Source organism: Aotus nancymaae, unplaced genomic scaffold (assembly GCF_030222135.1).
Source record: "Aotus nancymaae isolate 86718 unplaced genomic scaffold, 86718_ANA_hifiasm-v0.15.2.pri h1tg000079l, whole genome shotgun sequence".
Taxonomy (NCBI): Eukaryota; Metazoa; Chordata; class Mammalia; order Primates; family Aotidae; genus Aotus; species Aotus nancymaae.
This window is the reverse complement of record NW_026988494.1, coordinates 25,664,462-25,681,040: the sequence shown is the minus strand read 5'-3', so window position 1 is coordinate 25,681,040 and position 16,579 is coordinate 25,664,462. Positions and strand designations below refer to the sequence as shown.

Sequence of the window (16,579 nt, the reverse complement as noted above, 5' to 3'; positions counted from 1 at the left end):
GAGAAATGACATGGCGTTCCTCATTTAGCCATAGAGGGTACTGTCACCCCCCACTACCCCTGCAAGGGCAAAGGGGCCAGAGGACACCCCTGACCCAATGCCGGGTATCACTGTTCACCCCTCCTCGGCCGATGCCCAGCGCTGGAAAGCTTTGATCTCCAACCAGCGTGAACACCATCAGTTTCTTCCAGAGCTTGGCTCACAGTCCCCATTCTCCCCCAGTGGGCAGGTCAAACAAACAAAACCAACCGCAAAGCAAATGGGACAATTTTAATTCAACCACAAGTCAAATAGAAAGAAGTTAAAAGAATGTTTATGCAAACACGCGAGAAAAGAAGGGTGCAGATGAGAACAGGGGCGGGAGGGAGAAAACAGAGGAGGAGTAAGAAAAGAGGGAAAAGGGAAAGAAAGGAAGAGTAAAGGGAGAAAGAGAAAGGGGCAGGAAGAGAGTGGATTTGGCCCAAGGTCCTGTCCTGGCCCCATCTCTCTGCTCCTTCCCCCTGATGCTTGGTTTGACAACACAGCGTCCCGTGCCTGGACTCCCAATTAGCTTGTTCCTGGACTGTGTCCCGGGTACTCTCTCAGGAGGGCACATGCTGTCAGTCCGGACCAAACTCACATTAAATAAATTCCAATATACACTGTACAAGAACACCAGGCACATCCCTCATCTCACTGGCTGCCTGACCCCCAAAACAAAGCTCCTCCCCAGCTTCTCTGTGCATCAGGAGACATCTGAGGGCTGAAGGGGAAGGGAAAGGAATAGCTTGGTTCCCAAATTGACCTGCCATGTCCATATATAAAGCTAGGGGCACCACGTGACCCTCCCGCCCCCATGACCCCCCTGAATGGATTGGGTGGGGTAGGAAGGAGTGGCCAGGCAGCAGCAGTGGCCCCTCCGAGCCATCTTTGTCACCCTCACCCTGTGTCCATAGCCCAGAGTCCCCTCTGTCCAGCTGCAGCCTGAGCAGTACAGCCTGGGGTAGGGGTAGGGAGAGGGGGTCGTGCAAAGTGGCAAGGGAAACTGACTCCCCTGGGCCTTCCCCCTGGAAGACCCACATGATCAACAGCAAGGCAGGGGAGGTGCACGGCAGGCAGGGGCGGAAGACGCAGGCAGGTGGCTCCCACCCTCCATCACTCTGCAGGTGGGTGGGCCAGATTGGCCAGAACCTTGGCCTGGTCAACGGCATCGAGCAGGTTCTTGGCGTCCACGGCCAGGGTGTGTGAGGCTGTCAGCATCTGCCTCTTGCACTCCTCACTCAGGGAGGTCACGGCGTTCTGCTGTGCCAGCCGCATCTTGTTGATGAGCTCCGCCAGGTCTTTGTTGAGCAGTTTCTGGGTACCCTCGATCTGTAGGAAGATCACACAGGAGAGGCTGAGGGGGCCACAAAGTCTATGCCTGGAGGACGGGGAAGCCACAGAGGTATCCGCCTGTGTGCTGGCCAAGGCAGTCGGAAGTCCCCTGGAAGTGAATCAGACCTAGGAGCGGGCTGAGTGCAACGCCCATGCAGGGTGGAGCCAAGTCTACAAGGACTGACACCACAGCCATCCCACCCCTGGCCCAGCCTGTGTAAGGCCAGCCTGACCCTCCCTTCATGACAACAGCCCCTCACGCTTTCTAAAATGCTCATCTGATCATACCACTGTTTTTTGTGGGTTTTTTTGAGACAGTTTTGCTCTTGTCACCTAGGTTGGAGTGCAGTGGCATGATCTCAGTTGACTGCAACCTCCACCTCCCGGGTTCAAACAATTCTCCTGTCTCAGCCTCCTGAGTAGCTGGGATTACAGGAACCTGATACTACGCCTGGCTAAGTTTTGTATTTTTAGTAGAGATGGGGTTTCACCATGTCGGCCAGGCTGGTCTCAAACTCCGAACCTCAGATGATTCTCCTGCCTGGGCCTCCCAAAGTGCTGAGATTATAGGTGTGAGCCACCATGCCTGGTCATCCACTGAAGTCTTGAACCCCTCAAAATCATCCACGAGGATTGGAATCAACTTCTTCAAAATGGTTAATGATATTCTGACTTCTTCCCATGAATCACAATGTTCCTAATATTACCTAGAATGGTAAATCCTTTCCAAAATGTTTTCAATGGACTTTGCCCAGATCCATAAAAGAAATCACTATCTATGGCAGCTATAGCCTTAGAAATGTAGTTCTTAAACAACAGAAAGTGAAAGGAGAAATTACTCCTTGATCCATGGGCTGCAGAAGAGATGCAGTGAAAACACTGATCTCCTTCTGTATCTCCGTCTGGCATCTTGAGTGAGTAGACACATTGTCAATCAGTAATATTTTGAACATCTTTTTCTGAGTAGTAGACCTCAACAGTGGGCTTATGATATTCGGTAAAACATGATGTAAACAGATGTGCAGTCATCCAAACTTCATTGTTACATTTATGGAGCACAGGCAGAGTAGATTTTGCCCTTTTGTTTTTTTTTTTTTTTTTTGAGGAGTTTTGCTCTTGCTGCCCAGGCTGGAGTGTAATGGAGTGATCTGGGCTCACTACAACCTCTACCTCCCAAGTTAGAGCGATTCTCATGCCTCAGCCTCCCTAATAGCTGGGATTACAGGCATGCCCCACTACGTCCAGCTAATTTTGTATTTTTAGTAGAGATGGGGTTTCGCCATGTTGGTCAGGCTGCTCTTGAACTCCTGACCTCAGGTGATCCACCCACCTCGGCTCCCAAAGTGCTGGGATTATAGGCGTGAGCCACCATGCCTGGCAGATTTAGCTTAATTCCTAAGGGCCCTAAGATTGTCAGAATGCCCAATAAGCATGGCTTCAACCTGTCGCTTTAGCCCCTAACAAGAGTCAGTCTGTTGTTTGAAGTTCTGAAGCCAGGCATGGCCATCTCCTCTAGCTATGAAAGTCCTAGATGGCATCTGCTTCCAACAGAAAGCCGTTCATCTACATTGAAAAATCCGTGGTTTAGTGGAGCTACCTTCGTCGGTGATCTGAGCCAGGTCTTCGGGAGAATCTGCTGCAGCTTCTCCATCAGCACGTGCTGTCTCACCTTGCCCTTTCATGTTACAGAGGTGGCTTCCCTCCTAAAACCTCATGAACCAGCCTCTGCTAGCTTCCAGCTTTTCTTCTGCAACTTCCAGAACCTCTCAGCCTTCATAGAATTGAAGGCCTTGCTCTGGATTAGGCTTTGACATAAAGGAATATTGTGGCTGGCTTGATCTTCTATCCCGGGCACTCAAACTTTCTCCATATCAGCAGTAAGGCTGTTTCACGTTCTTATCATTCATGTGTTCACTGGAGTAACTCTTAATTTCCTTCAAGAACTTTTTCTTTGCATTCACAATGTGGCTAACTGGCAGAAGAGGCTGACTTTTGGCCTATCTTGGTTTTCAACATGCCTTTCTCACTCAGCTTAATTATTTCTAGCTTTTGATTTAAAGTGAGACGTGAGTGACTCTTCCTTTTACTTAAACACTCAGAGACCACTGTAGGGTTATTAATTGACCTAATTTCAATATTGTTGTGGGCCAGGGAAAAGGGAGGCCCAAGGAGAGGATGGGGGAACGGCTGGTTGGAGGGGCAGTCAGAACGCACACAACATTCAGTGCTAAGTCTTACATGGGCACAGTTTATGGCTCCTCAAAAGGATTACAATACTAACACTGCTGTTCATTGATCACCAATCACCGTAACGGATATCATAATGAAAAAGTCTGAAATACTGTGAGAATTACCAAAATGTGACAGACACAAAGTGAGCAGGTGCTACTGGAAAAATGGCACCAATAGGCTTTCTCAATGTAGGGTTACCACGAATGTTCAATTTGTAAAAAATGAAGTATCTGAGAAATGTAATTAAAGCAAAGTGCAATAAGGTGAGGCGTGCCTGTTCATAGCTGGTACTCAAGAGGTATTTACAAATGAAGTGGATGGATGAATGAATGAATGAATTGGCATCCCAAGGGTAAGGAGCTCTCACATGAAACAAGGCAGCTCTACCTAGGGCTCCTGTATGGGTTGTCACTGTCCCCCAGAGAGAGGCCAGGAAATGGTCCAAACTCTCCTGCTTTCTCCCACCTTGGGCAGCCACCCGACAGTGGGGACAGTGGCGGGATGTGGTAGTCATTTGTGCCACAGGGCTGGCCACTGGGAGGCAGGGGACCAAAGGGCTCCAGATGAACAACCAACAAACGTCTGTGGCACTGTATCATGTGCCTATGGCTTTGGTAACAAATTACCAGAAATGTAGTGGTGTAAAACAACACAGATTTATTGTCTTAAAGTTCTGAAGGGGAGAAGTCTCAGATAGTCCCCACGGGGCTGAAATCAAGGTGGCCATGGGCTGGTTTCTCCCTGGAGGCTCCGGGGGAGAACCTGTTCTTTGCCTTCTCTAGCTCCGAGAGGCTATCGCCTTCCTTGGCCTGAGGCCTCCTTCCAGCTGTCACATCTGTCACTCCGACCTTGTGTCTCTTGTCACATACTACCTCCCTCTTATTTATTTATGGATTGATTTATTTTGAGATAGAGTCTCGTTCTGTTGCCAAGTGCAGTGGTGTGACCACAGCTCACCACAGCTCCACCTCCCAAGCTCAGTCAATCCTCCCACCTCAGCCTCCTGAGCAGCTAAGACTACAGGCACAGGCCACTATGCCCAGCTAATTTTTGTATGGTTTTGCCATGTTGACCAGGCTGGTCTCAAACTCCTGAGATCAAGCAATTCGGCTCTCTTGGCCTCCCAAAGTGTTGGCATGATCGACGTGAGCCGCCACACCTGCCAGTGTTGTCACAGAGATCCCTGTAAGACCAGGACCCCTGATCCTGGGATCCCCATGACAGCACCGGACCCACTCCAATAATGGAGCACGATCTCCCCATCTCAAGGTCCTCAACTCTATCACATCTGCAAAGTCCCTTTTGCCATGGAAGGTGACATGTTTCCCAGTGCCAGGGTTTAGGATGTGGACATGTTTGGGGGCCCTGACTCTCCCCACTGCAGCCACCATCTCAAGGTGGAGCACCAAGACTCTTGATTTTCAGTGAACGTTTTTCATTAATCAGATTAAATAATTAAAGAAACCTTAAATACTATTTCTATGACACATCCACATTAATTGTCATACAGACAGTGACCAGAATAAAAGTAATAGGAGGGGGAAAAGAAGGTGTGTCCCTTTTTGCAAACCCCAGTAAGAATTCACTGCCATCATCTGAGACCTGAATTAGGAAATCCTCCCTAGTACCTGGCCAGTTCCTGGGTGCCCTCTGAGCCCTCTGGTGGTAGCTGATGGGATGAGCTGCATAGAACCCACCGGCTAGGGACTCAGTGGACAGACATGAAGTTGTCCAGGCAGCCCTCATGAGCCTCTGATGGAAGCATAAGTAGGGACAGGTAGGGGTGCAGGAGCAAAGCAACAGCCTATGGCGCCGTCTGGGATGGGACGCTCACCTCTGTCCGTGAAGATGACGGCAAGGAGGGCAGGAGATCGTCCACGCTCCCGATGAGCTTCCGCAGGGTCAGCCCCACATTCTGGGGAGAGAAAGGGGCAGGATGGCCGCCACTCCTGGCTACTGGAGAGAGCTCTCCTGAGGTGGTGCTTGCCCCCGTGAGTGGCCTGGGACTCAATTCCCCAGCCCAGCTTGCTCTAGGAGGATCTTCCCGGACAGGCAAAAGGAAGCACAGTCCTCCTTCCTTCCAGGGTGGAGTTGAGCCGCCTCCACCTCCCCAACCTGGCCCTGCTCTCACCTTCACCACCACCACATAGCCCTCGGGGGGCAGCTGACAGAGCTCATTCTTGAGGTCCAGCACGGCCCGCACCAGCGCCATGACATTGAGATACACCAGGTCGTCGGTCCGGTCCAGGTTAGCTGTGGGCTGGATGGACTGAGGAGAAGCAGGTGGCTGGTGAGTTGGGGAGGGCCAGGGCATAGCACGATTGTCTCCTGGGGAGGCACTACTGGAGTCAACTCCACCACCAGCTCGATTTGAAAGGACTCTTCTCTAGAATGACAGTGACCTGACCTGGGTTGATCGACCCTGTCCATGTCGGGGTCAGTTTCCAGCCAGGGAGCCTTAACAAAATACTAGTGGTGGTCTCATAACAGACCAATAGAACTACTACTGGGACATGAGGAGAGGCAGGCTTTTTCAAGAGACAGGGTCTCACTCTGTTGCTCAGGCTGGAGTGCAATGGCACGGTCACAGCTCACGCTGCCTTGACTTCCAGGGCCAAGCAATCCTCCTGTCTCAGTCTCCTGAGTATCAGGCATGCCGTCAAGTCCAGCTTCTTTATTTTTAATTTTTAGTAAAGACAGGTTCTTGCGATATTGCCCAGGCTGATCTTGAATTCCTGGGCTCAAGCGATCCTCCTGCCATGGTCTCCCAGAGTGCTGGGATTACAGGTGTGAGCCACCGCCTCTGGCCCGTGCAGAGAGTTTCAAAGCTCCTAGGGTGATTTTAATGGACAGCCAAGGTTGAGAATCACTGTTCCAGAGGAAAGCAAACCAGCACCACCCCAGACAGCTGTAAAGACAATGGATGCTGGAAACGAAGGGGGAGGCTCAGAAGAGGGAGGGAGCCTACACCCCTTTCCTTGGGGGTGGACCAGGGAGCTCTGGGAGGGGTGTGGAGGGTGGGAGATTGGTTCTTCCTCCTGCTTTTCATGAATTAGCTGTGTGGTCTTAGGCAAGGCACCCCCATCTCTGGGGATCATCTGTGTAATGAGGACTATGAACTGGATTCTGTCTGAGACTGAAGCTTTCATACTCCATGCTCTTCAGCCTTGTTCAACTCTCCCTCAGTTGTCATCAGTTTCAGCAGAGCCAACACATACCTGTGCGCCCAGCCTTGGGGGCTTCTGCGGGGGCCCTGTGAACTCCACTGCAATAAAAAGAACAGCGAGTGGGGGGCAGTTCTCAGCACTCCAACCCTTCCCTTTGTACCTCCTGTCATCAAATGGGCCCCCTCCCCTTTACCACCAGGAGACTTTAGGGAAATTAACCCTAATTCCATGAAGTGGGCAGTCTCCCTGGTTTTGCAGTAGTCAGGGACAGCACTGTTGTCTTTTTTTTTTGAGACAGAGTCTCACTCTGGGCTGGAGTGCAGTGATGCGATCTCAGCTCATTGCAACCTCCGCCTCCCAGGTTCAAGCGATTCTCCTGCCTCAGCCTCCTGAGTAGCTGGGATTATAGGTGCCTGCCACTACACCAAGCTAATTTTTTTATTTTCAGTAGAGACGGGGTTTCACCATGTTGGCCAGGCTGGTCTCGAACTCTTGACATTCCAAAGTGCTGGGATTACAGGTGTGAGCCATCACACCTGGCCTTCTATTCTCACCTCTGCTACCAGAGAGCTCTGTTACCACCCCGGGCAGCTCACCCTCCTAGGGCCTGAATTTTCATTTGTAAGATAAGAGGGTAAGCTCAGAAGAGATCCTCAAGTCAGAAGGCTTGGGTTCAAATGTGAGCATTGTTAATTATTAGCTGTGTGATTTTGGACAAGTTACTTAACCACCCTGTGCTTCAGAGGATAATAAATGGTCCCAGGCCAGGTCTGACTTGTGTCCAGTTCTCTGTGACTGCTGTCCTCCTCCTCCTCCTCAGCACTGCCCCTCCAGGCCCCAGGCTCACTGCTTGCTGTTCCCTCCCTTCAACAGGGGCTTCCAGAGAGAGTCTGTGGGCTCAGATGCCCCTCCCACTTTCTCTTCTCTGTCCTCAGGCCTACAGAAGATGAGTCTGAGCTGAGGGGCAGGTAGCTCTGCTTAACATCCCCACAGGGGCCTCTGACAGAGCAGGAAATCGAAAGGAAGAGAGAATTCCCAACTCCTCCAAACAAATGCAGGAGGGGGATGACTTGAGGAGGGGCCTGAGGATGTGGCTGCTAAGAGAAAGGAGGCAGGGTGCCAGGCAGGGAGAGGGATGGGGTGGAGGGAGCAGAGGGGCAGTCGGCCCACCCCACAGGCTCTGAATTAAATCACGGCTGATGATGCAGGGAACGCAGGCAGACTCTGCTGCTCCCTGCCCTGGATGGTGGGCAAAGATGGTGGCTCTGCACAAGGTGCCAAGCAGAAACCCCCCGAAGAAGGGCAGGAACACTCACTGTAGCCGACCTCCTTCTCTGGAGTCTGGAGGAAGGAGGAAAGAGAATATCGATGTCACTCATACGGCTCTGGAGACAACTCCCTCCCCTGTTACCCATTCCCTAGCCCTTCACTGTGTGTTTAGAGATTATTACAGCCACGGGGTCAGGGGTGCTTCTAGGAGCACCTCCTGACCCACGGTGACCTTTCTGGGAGGCTGAGGGGCCCTGTGGAGAGCCCCAGCCAGTGCTAAGGGCTCCATTACAGCAGAGTTGAGGAAAAGGGTCATGTAGAGGTTGGCAGAAAAGGAAAAGACACCCGCACAACACGGAAAGCCGCCAAGGAGGAGCTGGGTAGGCCCGGGGGTGGGAGCAAGCAGGGGTCCTATGGTGGATGGGGCCTTCCCAGGCCTTGGCACAAAGGAAGAGGCCTCTCCTGACAACTCACCAATGGGGACTTATCATTCATATAAACCATGGGGTCCTGCAGAGGAAGAAATGAGAGCAAAGGACTTAGAATTCTGGAGCTGAAAGCACCAAGAATGCAGGGGAGCCTTGCCCCAGCCACCAGGGAGGTGGAAGGGGACACAGATGGGCGCAGGGCACGGACATCCTTCCTGGGTGCTCACCAGGGACTTCTCCTCCTGCCTGAGCCACTGGTAGTCCTCCACCATCTGCTTCTGCTGCTTGTCCAGGATTTGCCGCATCTTGATCTTCTCGGCCTCCCACAGCTGCTGGGCCTCTTCTCGGCTGCTGGGTCGGATGAAGTCCTCCTCCTGGGAGGATGGCAGAGAGAAGGGAGAGGATGCAATGAGCGCTGCTCTCGGACTCAGGGAGGTACAGTCCTCTGTAGAACCTCATGGCAGCCACGAGACTTGCCCTGAGCAGCTGCATTTTTCTCGTAAGTTTGTTCTTAAACCCCCAGCCATATGTGCAGACAGTTACTGGGTATCAGCCCGAGCATGTACCTGTGCTGCAATGTGATACCAAACCCGAGAACCCATTGCTCAACATGCACTGTAGTCTAATGATCACACCATCTGCTCACGATATTTTATCAAGTGACTGCCCTGCTGTTATCATCTCGGTGTTTGTGATAGTTGTTGTCATTTAACAGATTTTAAAAAGAAAACCTATTAAAGTCATTAAAATCTATTTTAAAATCTACTAAAAGCATCAAGAGGGCTTCCAAGGGGATGGCTTTGCTTCGTTGGACAGCATCATGCCTTTTCGATCTATCTCCACCTAAGCACCAAGGCGGCAGGTCTGGAAGCTTCAAGAGACAGTGGTGCTGCCTCTAGCCTCACGGTGTCCATGAATGAGCAGAGCCTGAGAGAAGGAGCAGCAGCATGCACGCACCAATCATGCCTTTGTATTAAGACATCCTCTTATTAAGATAATAGCTTGAGTCATTTAACAAAATGTTAGGGGAATGCATGAGCTAAGAGATAAAATAAAGAACAAAATTTCATGAAATACACCTCTGTAGAGATAAGATAAATGCGATCATAGCTTGGTTATTTAGCCAACGATGAGAAGAAATGCATGAACAAATAAAAAGAAGAACAAAATTCAAGGAAATATAGCTCTATAGAGATAAGATAAATGCTTCCTCTCCCTAGATGTAGTAACCCAACTCTTGCTGTAACTTACCTCTAGGGCTTTGGGCCCATTCATACTTTTAGCTGCTAGTTCCTAAACAGAAAGTATTGCATGTCCTCCTATTTTCCTTCAGTCTTCCCCTACAGTTCATTTGTATAATTATCTGCTCAGTGCCTCTAAACTATTTTGCTCTTCTTCTGCTGCACATGATAACCCTGGCCTCCTGGACAGAGGGAGGAGGAATATTATTGGCATCCTCTTGATTGCACAAAGCCCAGAAGTTGCCTTTGCTGGGGCAGGATCCTTCTGTGACATCTAAATGAGCAGGTCCCTCAGTTCCTTGCCTTTGAAGGGGCCATTTGCATACAAGTCACTTGCAGAAGATGCTAACAATGATCTCTATCTACTTTTAGCAATCAGTAATCCCTACCAAGTCTCTTAAAAGAGTTTCCTCACTAAGCCCTACAAAACACACTTGAATATTACAATATGGTTTAAAAATGGTTATATTGGGATGTTTTTCTTAGTGCACATTGAGCTTCAATTACTGACCTCAATTTCCAATCATGTTTCCCCACAAATTAGGTTTCTTGCTGAAATAGTCTTTATTCACGAATCTGTTCAACAATTGTTTATTAAAAGCACTACCATGTGGCAGGGCTGGATGCTGGGAGGGCAGTGCTATTAAAATATACTATGCTCTTATTCTCATGGGGTTAAGTAGATACGAGTTAGATCAGGGCTCCTCAACCTCAGGACTATTGACATTTGGAGCCAGGTAAGTCTTTATTTCCAGGGCGATTTACCATACATTGCAGTATGCTTCCCCACAATACATGCCTATAGCACATCCCCAGTGGTAACAAAAATGCCTCCAGACATGGTCAAATGTCCTCTCAGAGGGAAAATAACTTAGCTGAGAACCAATGAGCTAGACCTTATCTTAGGAAAACAAAGTCCAGCATCTAAGAGTATTTTATAATCATGGGATTGATAATAATAAAATTGGTTTTATTTATCAGAGGCTGGTACTTCAAAATTAGGACATTTTAAGGGTATGAAAATCCCCAGTTAAATGTCAACACCTGAAGACACAATGACATGGTTGCCCCAAGCTGTTGACAAATAGTGACAAACAAGAACTAAGTGTCAAAAGTTCTAAATATAGAGTTAGGGATTTCTGGATGTGAGAAAAATGTTTGGGTTGAAGAAGAGTATGGTAAGTACCAGTGGGATGAGTTACCAGAGTCAGGAAAATCCTACAAGTATTTATAAGTATTTGTAAGTTTGTAAGTGTTGAGAGAAGATCTCATCACTAAAATACCTAGCATACCCAGATCTGATTGTACCACGTATCTTAACAAACTCAGATTAGGAGGCTTATTCTGATACCTTCCAATTTTGTAATAAAACTCAAAGAGAAAATGAACATTTAAAAAATGGAATCTATTTAGGGTTGGTTTTGCTGAAATTCACCTCCAATATTATTAGGTAATGGACACTTACATTGCTAATTATATTCTATGCTTAAAAGGAATCGGGTACTTGTGGTGTTTTAAAATAACTCTCGTAAGTTGTAGCACCTTCCATAATTTGGCTGTGACCCAACTGTTGGCCTTACTTCCACCTCCACAAGTTCCCTTCCTGTTCTAGCCTAACCGTTCTTGCCCTTGTCCTGTGGTTTCCCAACACTCAGTCTTGGCTTCTACTGAAGCCTCTGCCTCTTCCATGCCCTGAATCTCAGTTTCCTCCTGTCCACACCTTTCCCATTTTTCAAGGCCCAGCTTTTAAATAGAAGCTGGAAGGGGTTATCTTCCTCTCTGGACTCCCACTCTGTTGTACCCACAACCTTCTGGCTTGCGTTACAGGTAAGTGTGTACCCGGTCTGCTCCTTCTGGTCAACTGTAAGCTCTTTAAAGGCGGAGCCTCTCCACTTCAGTACCGAGGACAGTGTCCAGTGATCAGAGCAACTCGTAGTGTTGATTGAATTGTATTATTTTTATTTTATTTTTTGAGATAGAGTTTTGCTCTGTTGCCCAGGCTGGAGTGCAATGGTGCAATCTTGGCTCACTACAACCTCTGCCTCCCAGGTTCAAGCGTTCTCCTGCCTTAGCCTCCCGAGTAGCTGGGATTACAGGTGCATGCCACCATGCCTGGCTATTTTTTGTATTTTTAGAAAAGACTGGGTTTCACCATGATGGCCAGGCTGGTCTCAAACTCCTGACATCAAGTGATCCACCTGCCTCGGCCTCCCAAAATGCTGGGAATACAGGCGCGAGCCACACGTCCAGCTTTGAATTATATTATTTTTAAAGCTCAATTGTGAGGTCTTCGAGAGAGAGATTGCTGCCATCCCAATGCTGGTATGGCATCCCACAGACTCCCTGATGAGTCAGGCTATAGAGCCACGCAGTAGAAAAACTGTTTTTCTGGGAAAACCACCTCTGAATTTCTGTTAAATGCTTCCAAATGCTTTGTGAAGAGCCTATTATACCTTCTCAGCATTCTACCTGAAAAAGACTTTCTCAGTGTTTCTGATCTGTGTCATAAAATGGAGCTTATATTTTTAACCTTTGTGGTTTGTTTATTTAAAGACATGCTCATTATGTTCTTTTAGGCAGATTTTCCTTATGGCAATTACTTCTAAAGCCCTGACACAAAAGGTCTTTTTTCCTACTGCACAATCTCTTTATGGAACTGAACAAGGTCCTTTTGGAGAAGCAGGAATTGGACAAAGGCAAGCTACCCCTCAAATGTGCAAAATGGCATCTTTCTAGAATAACACAATTTAAAGCAAAACTCACTAAAACAATCAATCATGAATAGAGAGTCAAAGGCAGGGGGGTGAGGAACCGAACACAGCCTAAATTATGGCACATGCTTAAAAATGTAGTTTTCCTATTGTTAAGCCCATGCAAAGATAGAAATTGGCTAAATTAATATAAAAGAGAAAAATGAGGTAGATCAGAAGAAATTTTATTTCACAATAAATCTTAATCTTAGTGCCTGGAATTCTAAATTATCATGCTAATTTCAAAATCCTACTAACTTAAGAATAATGGCATGAGAGTAATATCAACCTACTTGCCTATATCTTCCAAATATATTATGATAAACATCTAATTCTTTTCCAAAAAATCTTGTTACGTTTAGTGAGCCTGATATACTATGCATGTATGTGGAGTTAGAGCTAAAATAAGGGTTTTAGTCCGTTTTAGTTGGCTTAATAAAATAGATCAAGTTCATGGCAACTGACCACTAGAGACCATTTGCAAGGAAGAAGGTGGTTGGTGACCAGTGGGCATCTGGTTATGAGCAAAAGTGTCTTTTCCACATAACAGCTGACAATCAGAAGCCAGCCATGAAGCCCTCAGGGCTTCACCCACAGTTAACAAAACCCAGTGACAAACAGCTGATGAGGGAGGTGGCTTAAGCCCCTGCTCTAGCCAGTTAATGAGCCTGTATTCCCATTAGCCCTGAACTCCTCACGCAGCAGCCTGAACAAAAGCCAAAGGGGAAGCAGCCACGAGGAAGTCTTTCCTTAGAGATTTCGCACTAAAAGCTGTCAGGTAGGAAGGATCCTTTACACTCCAGCACCACTTCTCCAGCACCACTAAGCTGTGCCGCGCTCTGCCTAGGAGCCTTCATGCTGCCACAGATCCCCATACGCCGGGGGCTCAGGAGAGGGAGAGATTTGTACCTCTCTAGCTATAGCACCAGCATGGTCAAGGGCAAGTTAGGTCCATCTAGTGTCCTCCAGAGCAGGGCCTGGTTTGGCCCCCAGCCTCTGATGTGTTTGCAAAGGGAAGGAAGTCACAGAGTCCCCCCTTGGTGGCCTGACTGGTGCATGGGAGCACCGAGAGCCCTCTTGAGCTGAGGACATGGGGTTCCCAGTGTCCCCGGCTACCTCCCTCCAGCAGCCTCTTCAGTCTGGGCAGGGACGAGCATGCAGAGCCCTCTTACCCGCATGCTGTGGCGTTTGAAGACATTGTGCCGGTGGAGAGGTGGGGTGTGCAGTGAGTTAACGGGAGATGGATACTCCATAGGGCTGGTGAGCGTAGGAGAGCTGGCACACAGACCCTCGGGGACCTATTCAGGAAAAGCAAAGAAGCACAAGGCACGGGACAAAGCAAGAAAGTAGACAATTAGCTGCTACAAACATGAGCACAAAGAAACCACGCATGGGCACGACGGGGGATGGGGCTTGCTCTCCAGGAGTTAATAAAGGACACGACATGGGCCTTCCATTGTTCCGAGAGAGATGGTGGAGCAGAGCGGCCTCTCATTCATCCAACATCCCCCACCACGATGCTCTGCACACAGTGGGGTCCACGCTGGCTACTGACCCACTGAGACCAGGGTTCCTCCCTCAGGACTCTTTAGAATACAGTTGTTTCAGTTGCATTACAAACTGACTGATGTGGTTAACCCAGAGATTGAGAGAAATATGTATGAATTATTTTTAAAAAATTCAGACAGGCTCTTGCTCCATTGCCCAGGCTGGGATGCAGTGGTATGATCATAGCTCACTGTAGCCTTAAACTCTTGGCCTCAAGCAATCCTCGTACCTCAGCCTCTCATGTAACCGGGACTATAGATGCATGCCACCATGCCTGCCTTGAATTTTTTCTTAAATTAAAAAATAATGTTATCACAATTTTATTTTATTACTCTTTGTTTTTAGAGATGGGGGTCTCAGTATATTGCTGAGGCTGTTATCAAATTCCTGAGCTCAATCAGTCTTCCCATCTCACCCTCCTCAGTAGCTGGGACTACAGGTATGTGCCACCACACCTAACCCCCTGTTTTAAATATCACATAAGGGTATATTTCTTTCTTTCCTTTTTTTTTTTTTTTTTTTTGAGATGGAGACTTGCCCTGTCGCCCAGGCTGGAGTGCAGTGGCGCGATCTTGGCTCACTGCAACCTCTGCTTCCCGAATTCAAGCGGTTCTCCTGCCTCAGCCTCCTGAGCAACTGGGACTATAGGCATGCACCACCACACTCAGCTAATTTTTGTATTTTTAGTAGAGACAGGATTTTAGCATATTGGCTAGGCTGGTCTTGAACTCCTAATCTCATGATCCACCCGCCTTGGCCTCCCAAAGTGTTGGGATTACAGGCGTGAGCCACCGCGCCCGGCCTGTTTCTTTAAGGACAATGCTTTCACCTTCTGAATCAGGCTTTCTCTTCATGTGGAGAGGATTTATCTATTAGTCCTTGAATGGTCTTGTTCTGGCATTCAAGCATTTCCTTGAGAACAAATATAGGAACATGGGACGCCACCTTTCTATAAAGGGCACCAAATAAATGGACATTATTTCTAGTGGCTGAGGGTCTCCATTTTTGAGCAGTGACTCTGAACTCGTTGATGCAAGAGAAGACATAGGAGGAGACTAGACTCCCTCTCTCCCAGAGGCAAGAGAGACACAGAACTGGGCAAGAGACAAGAACTGTCAGCGACCCACAGCCTGGGCAAGAGTCATGGTTGGGGATAATGGAGCCGGCAGAAAGTACAGGCAAAACCCTGCTGTCTCTTCGATGGCCACCCACGTTCTGGTTGGGGCCTCTTTGGGGAGCCCCATGGAGTTACTCCATTTGCCGGGGAACATTCCCTGGAATTACTTCTGGGAAGGAGGTCAGGGAGACCTTGGATGGGCGAGACAGCAGCAGGCAGGCACACAGAGCAGCAGACACTGTAGACAGAGGGACGGTGCTTAGGGCAGGTCTCAGCTGAGCACAGCCTGGGAGAACTGCATTTTAGTCTTGGTGATCTGAGTCTACATTCTGTTCTGGGTACCAAAGAAGAGGCAATCTAGGCCATCTCCATCACCCAAATGGGTGACTGCTGCTCCACTAAGGCACAGGAATGGAGTTTCAGGAAGGACCTGGATGAGAGGTAGACCCGAACTTCCCACCATCTCGTTCTATCTTTACCTGGAACTGCAGCTTCGGAGCCAGGAGGTTGGTTTGTGGAGGGGGTCTGTACTTAGGCCGGCTGGGCTGGAGAGAGAACACAGATGGGTCAGTCTCTGTTCCTCTCCTTGCATGAACACAACTCACCAAGGGGAAGATCAGGTCAAAGACACCTCAGGCTCATTCCAAAGGAAGGAAAGTTGAGGAACAAAGCTGTCAAGAAACTCATTTTGCATCCACTTTTTTTTTTTGAGACGGAGTCTCACTCTGTCTCCCAGGCTGGAGTGCAGCAGCGCGATCTTGGCTTATTGCAACCTCCGCCTCCCAGGTTCAAGCAATTCTCTGCCCCAGTCTCCTAAGTAGCTGGGATTACGGGCACCCGCCACCATGCCTGGCTAATTTTTGTATTTTTAGTAGAGATGGGGTTTTACCATCTTGGCCAGGCTGGTCTCGATCTCCTGACCTCAGGTGATCCACTGGCCTCAGCCTCCCAAAGTGCTGGGATTACAGGTGTGAGCCACTGCGCCTGGCCTGCATCCATTTATTGAGCACCAATTACCTGCTGACTGGTGGAAGGTACAAAGAGGCCACCTTGCACCCTCCTGGGGCTATGGCTAATTGGAGGGTTAACGATCAGTGCACGTGTGGCCTCCCTATACATGGGAGCACCCAGCAAGTCAGAGCTCCAGAGCCACAGGCATGCAGAGGTGGCAGCTAACCAGGGGCTTGGACACTCACGGAAACTGCATGGAGGAGATGAACACTGAGCCAGGCCCAAGGGGAAGGGTGGGACATGCCAGGCAAGAGGGACAAATGAGAAAAGGCCTTAGATACAATCAGGCATTGCTATGGACTGAATATTTGTCCCCTCTTTCAATTTGCACATTGAAGCCTGAACACCCAATGTGATGGTATTTAGGAGGTGCAGGCTTTGGGAGGTAATTAGGGTTAGATAAGGTTATGAAAATGGATCCTATGATGGGATTAATGCCCTTATAAGAAGAGAAAGACCACTC

The 16,579-nt window shown here is 48.8% G+C and overlaps 1 protein-coding gene across 1 annotated transcript in view; it reads right to left on the bottom strand.

The window, feature by feature from the left end:
- Nucleotides 1–255: 255 nt before the first annotated feature.
- PTK2B (protein tyrosine kinase 2 beta) overlaps nt 256–16,579 on the bottom strand; it is a 134,990-nt gene continuing 118,666 nt past the window's right edge. The window contains exons 24-32 of the mRNA XM_012435144.2: nt 15,585–15,650; nt 13,613–13,738; nt 8,677–8,823; nt 8,496–8,531; nt 8,069–8,093; nt 6,804–6,850; nt 5,717–5,854; nt 5,420–5,500; nt 256–1,350 (exon numbers count right to left, since the gene is read on the bottom strand). Of these exons, the coding sequence (XP_012290567.1) occupies nt 1,135–1,350; nt 5,420–5,500; nt 5,717–5,854; nt 6,804–6,850; nt 8,069–8,093; nt 8,496–8,531; nt 8,677–8,823; nt 13,613–13,738; nt 15,585–15,650 (882 nt within the window). The 3' untranslated portion in view covers nt 256–1,134. The remainder of the gene's footprint in view (nt 1,351–5,419; nt 5,501–5,716; nt 5,855–6,803; nt 6,851–8,068; nt 8,094–8,495; nt 8,532–8,676; nt 8,824–13,612; nt 13,739–15,584; nt 15,651–16,579) is intronic.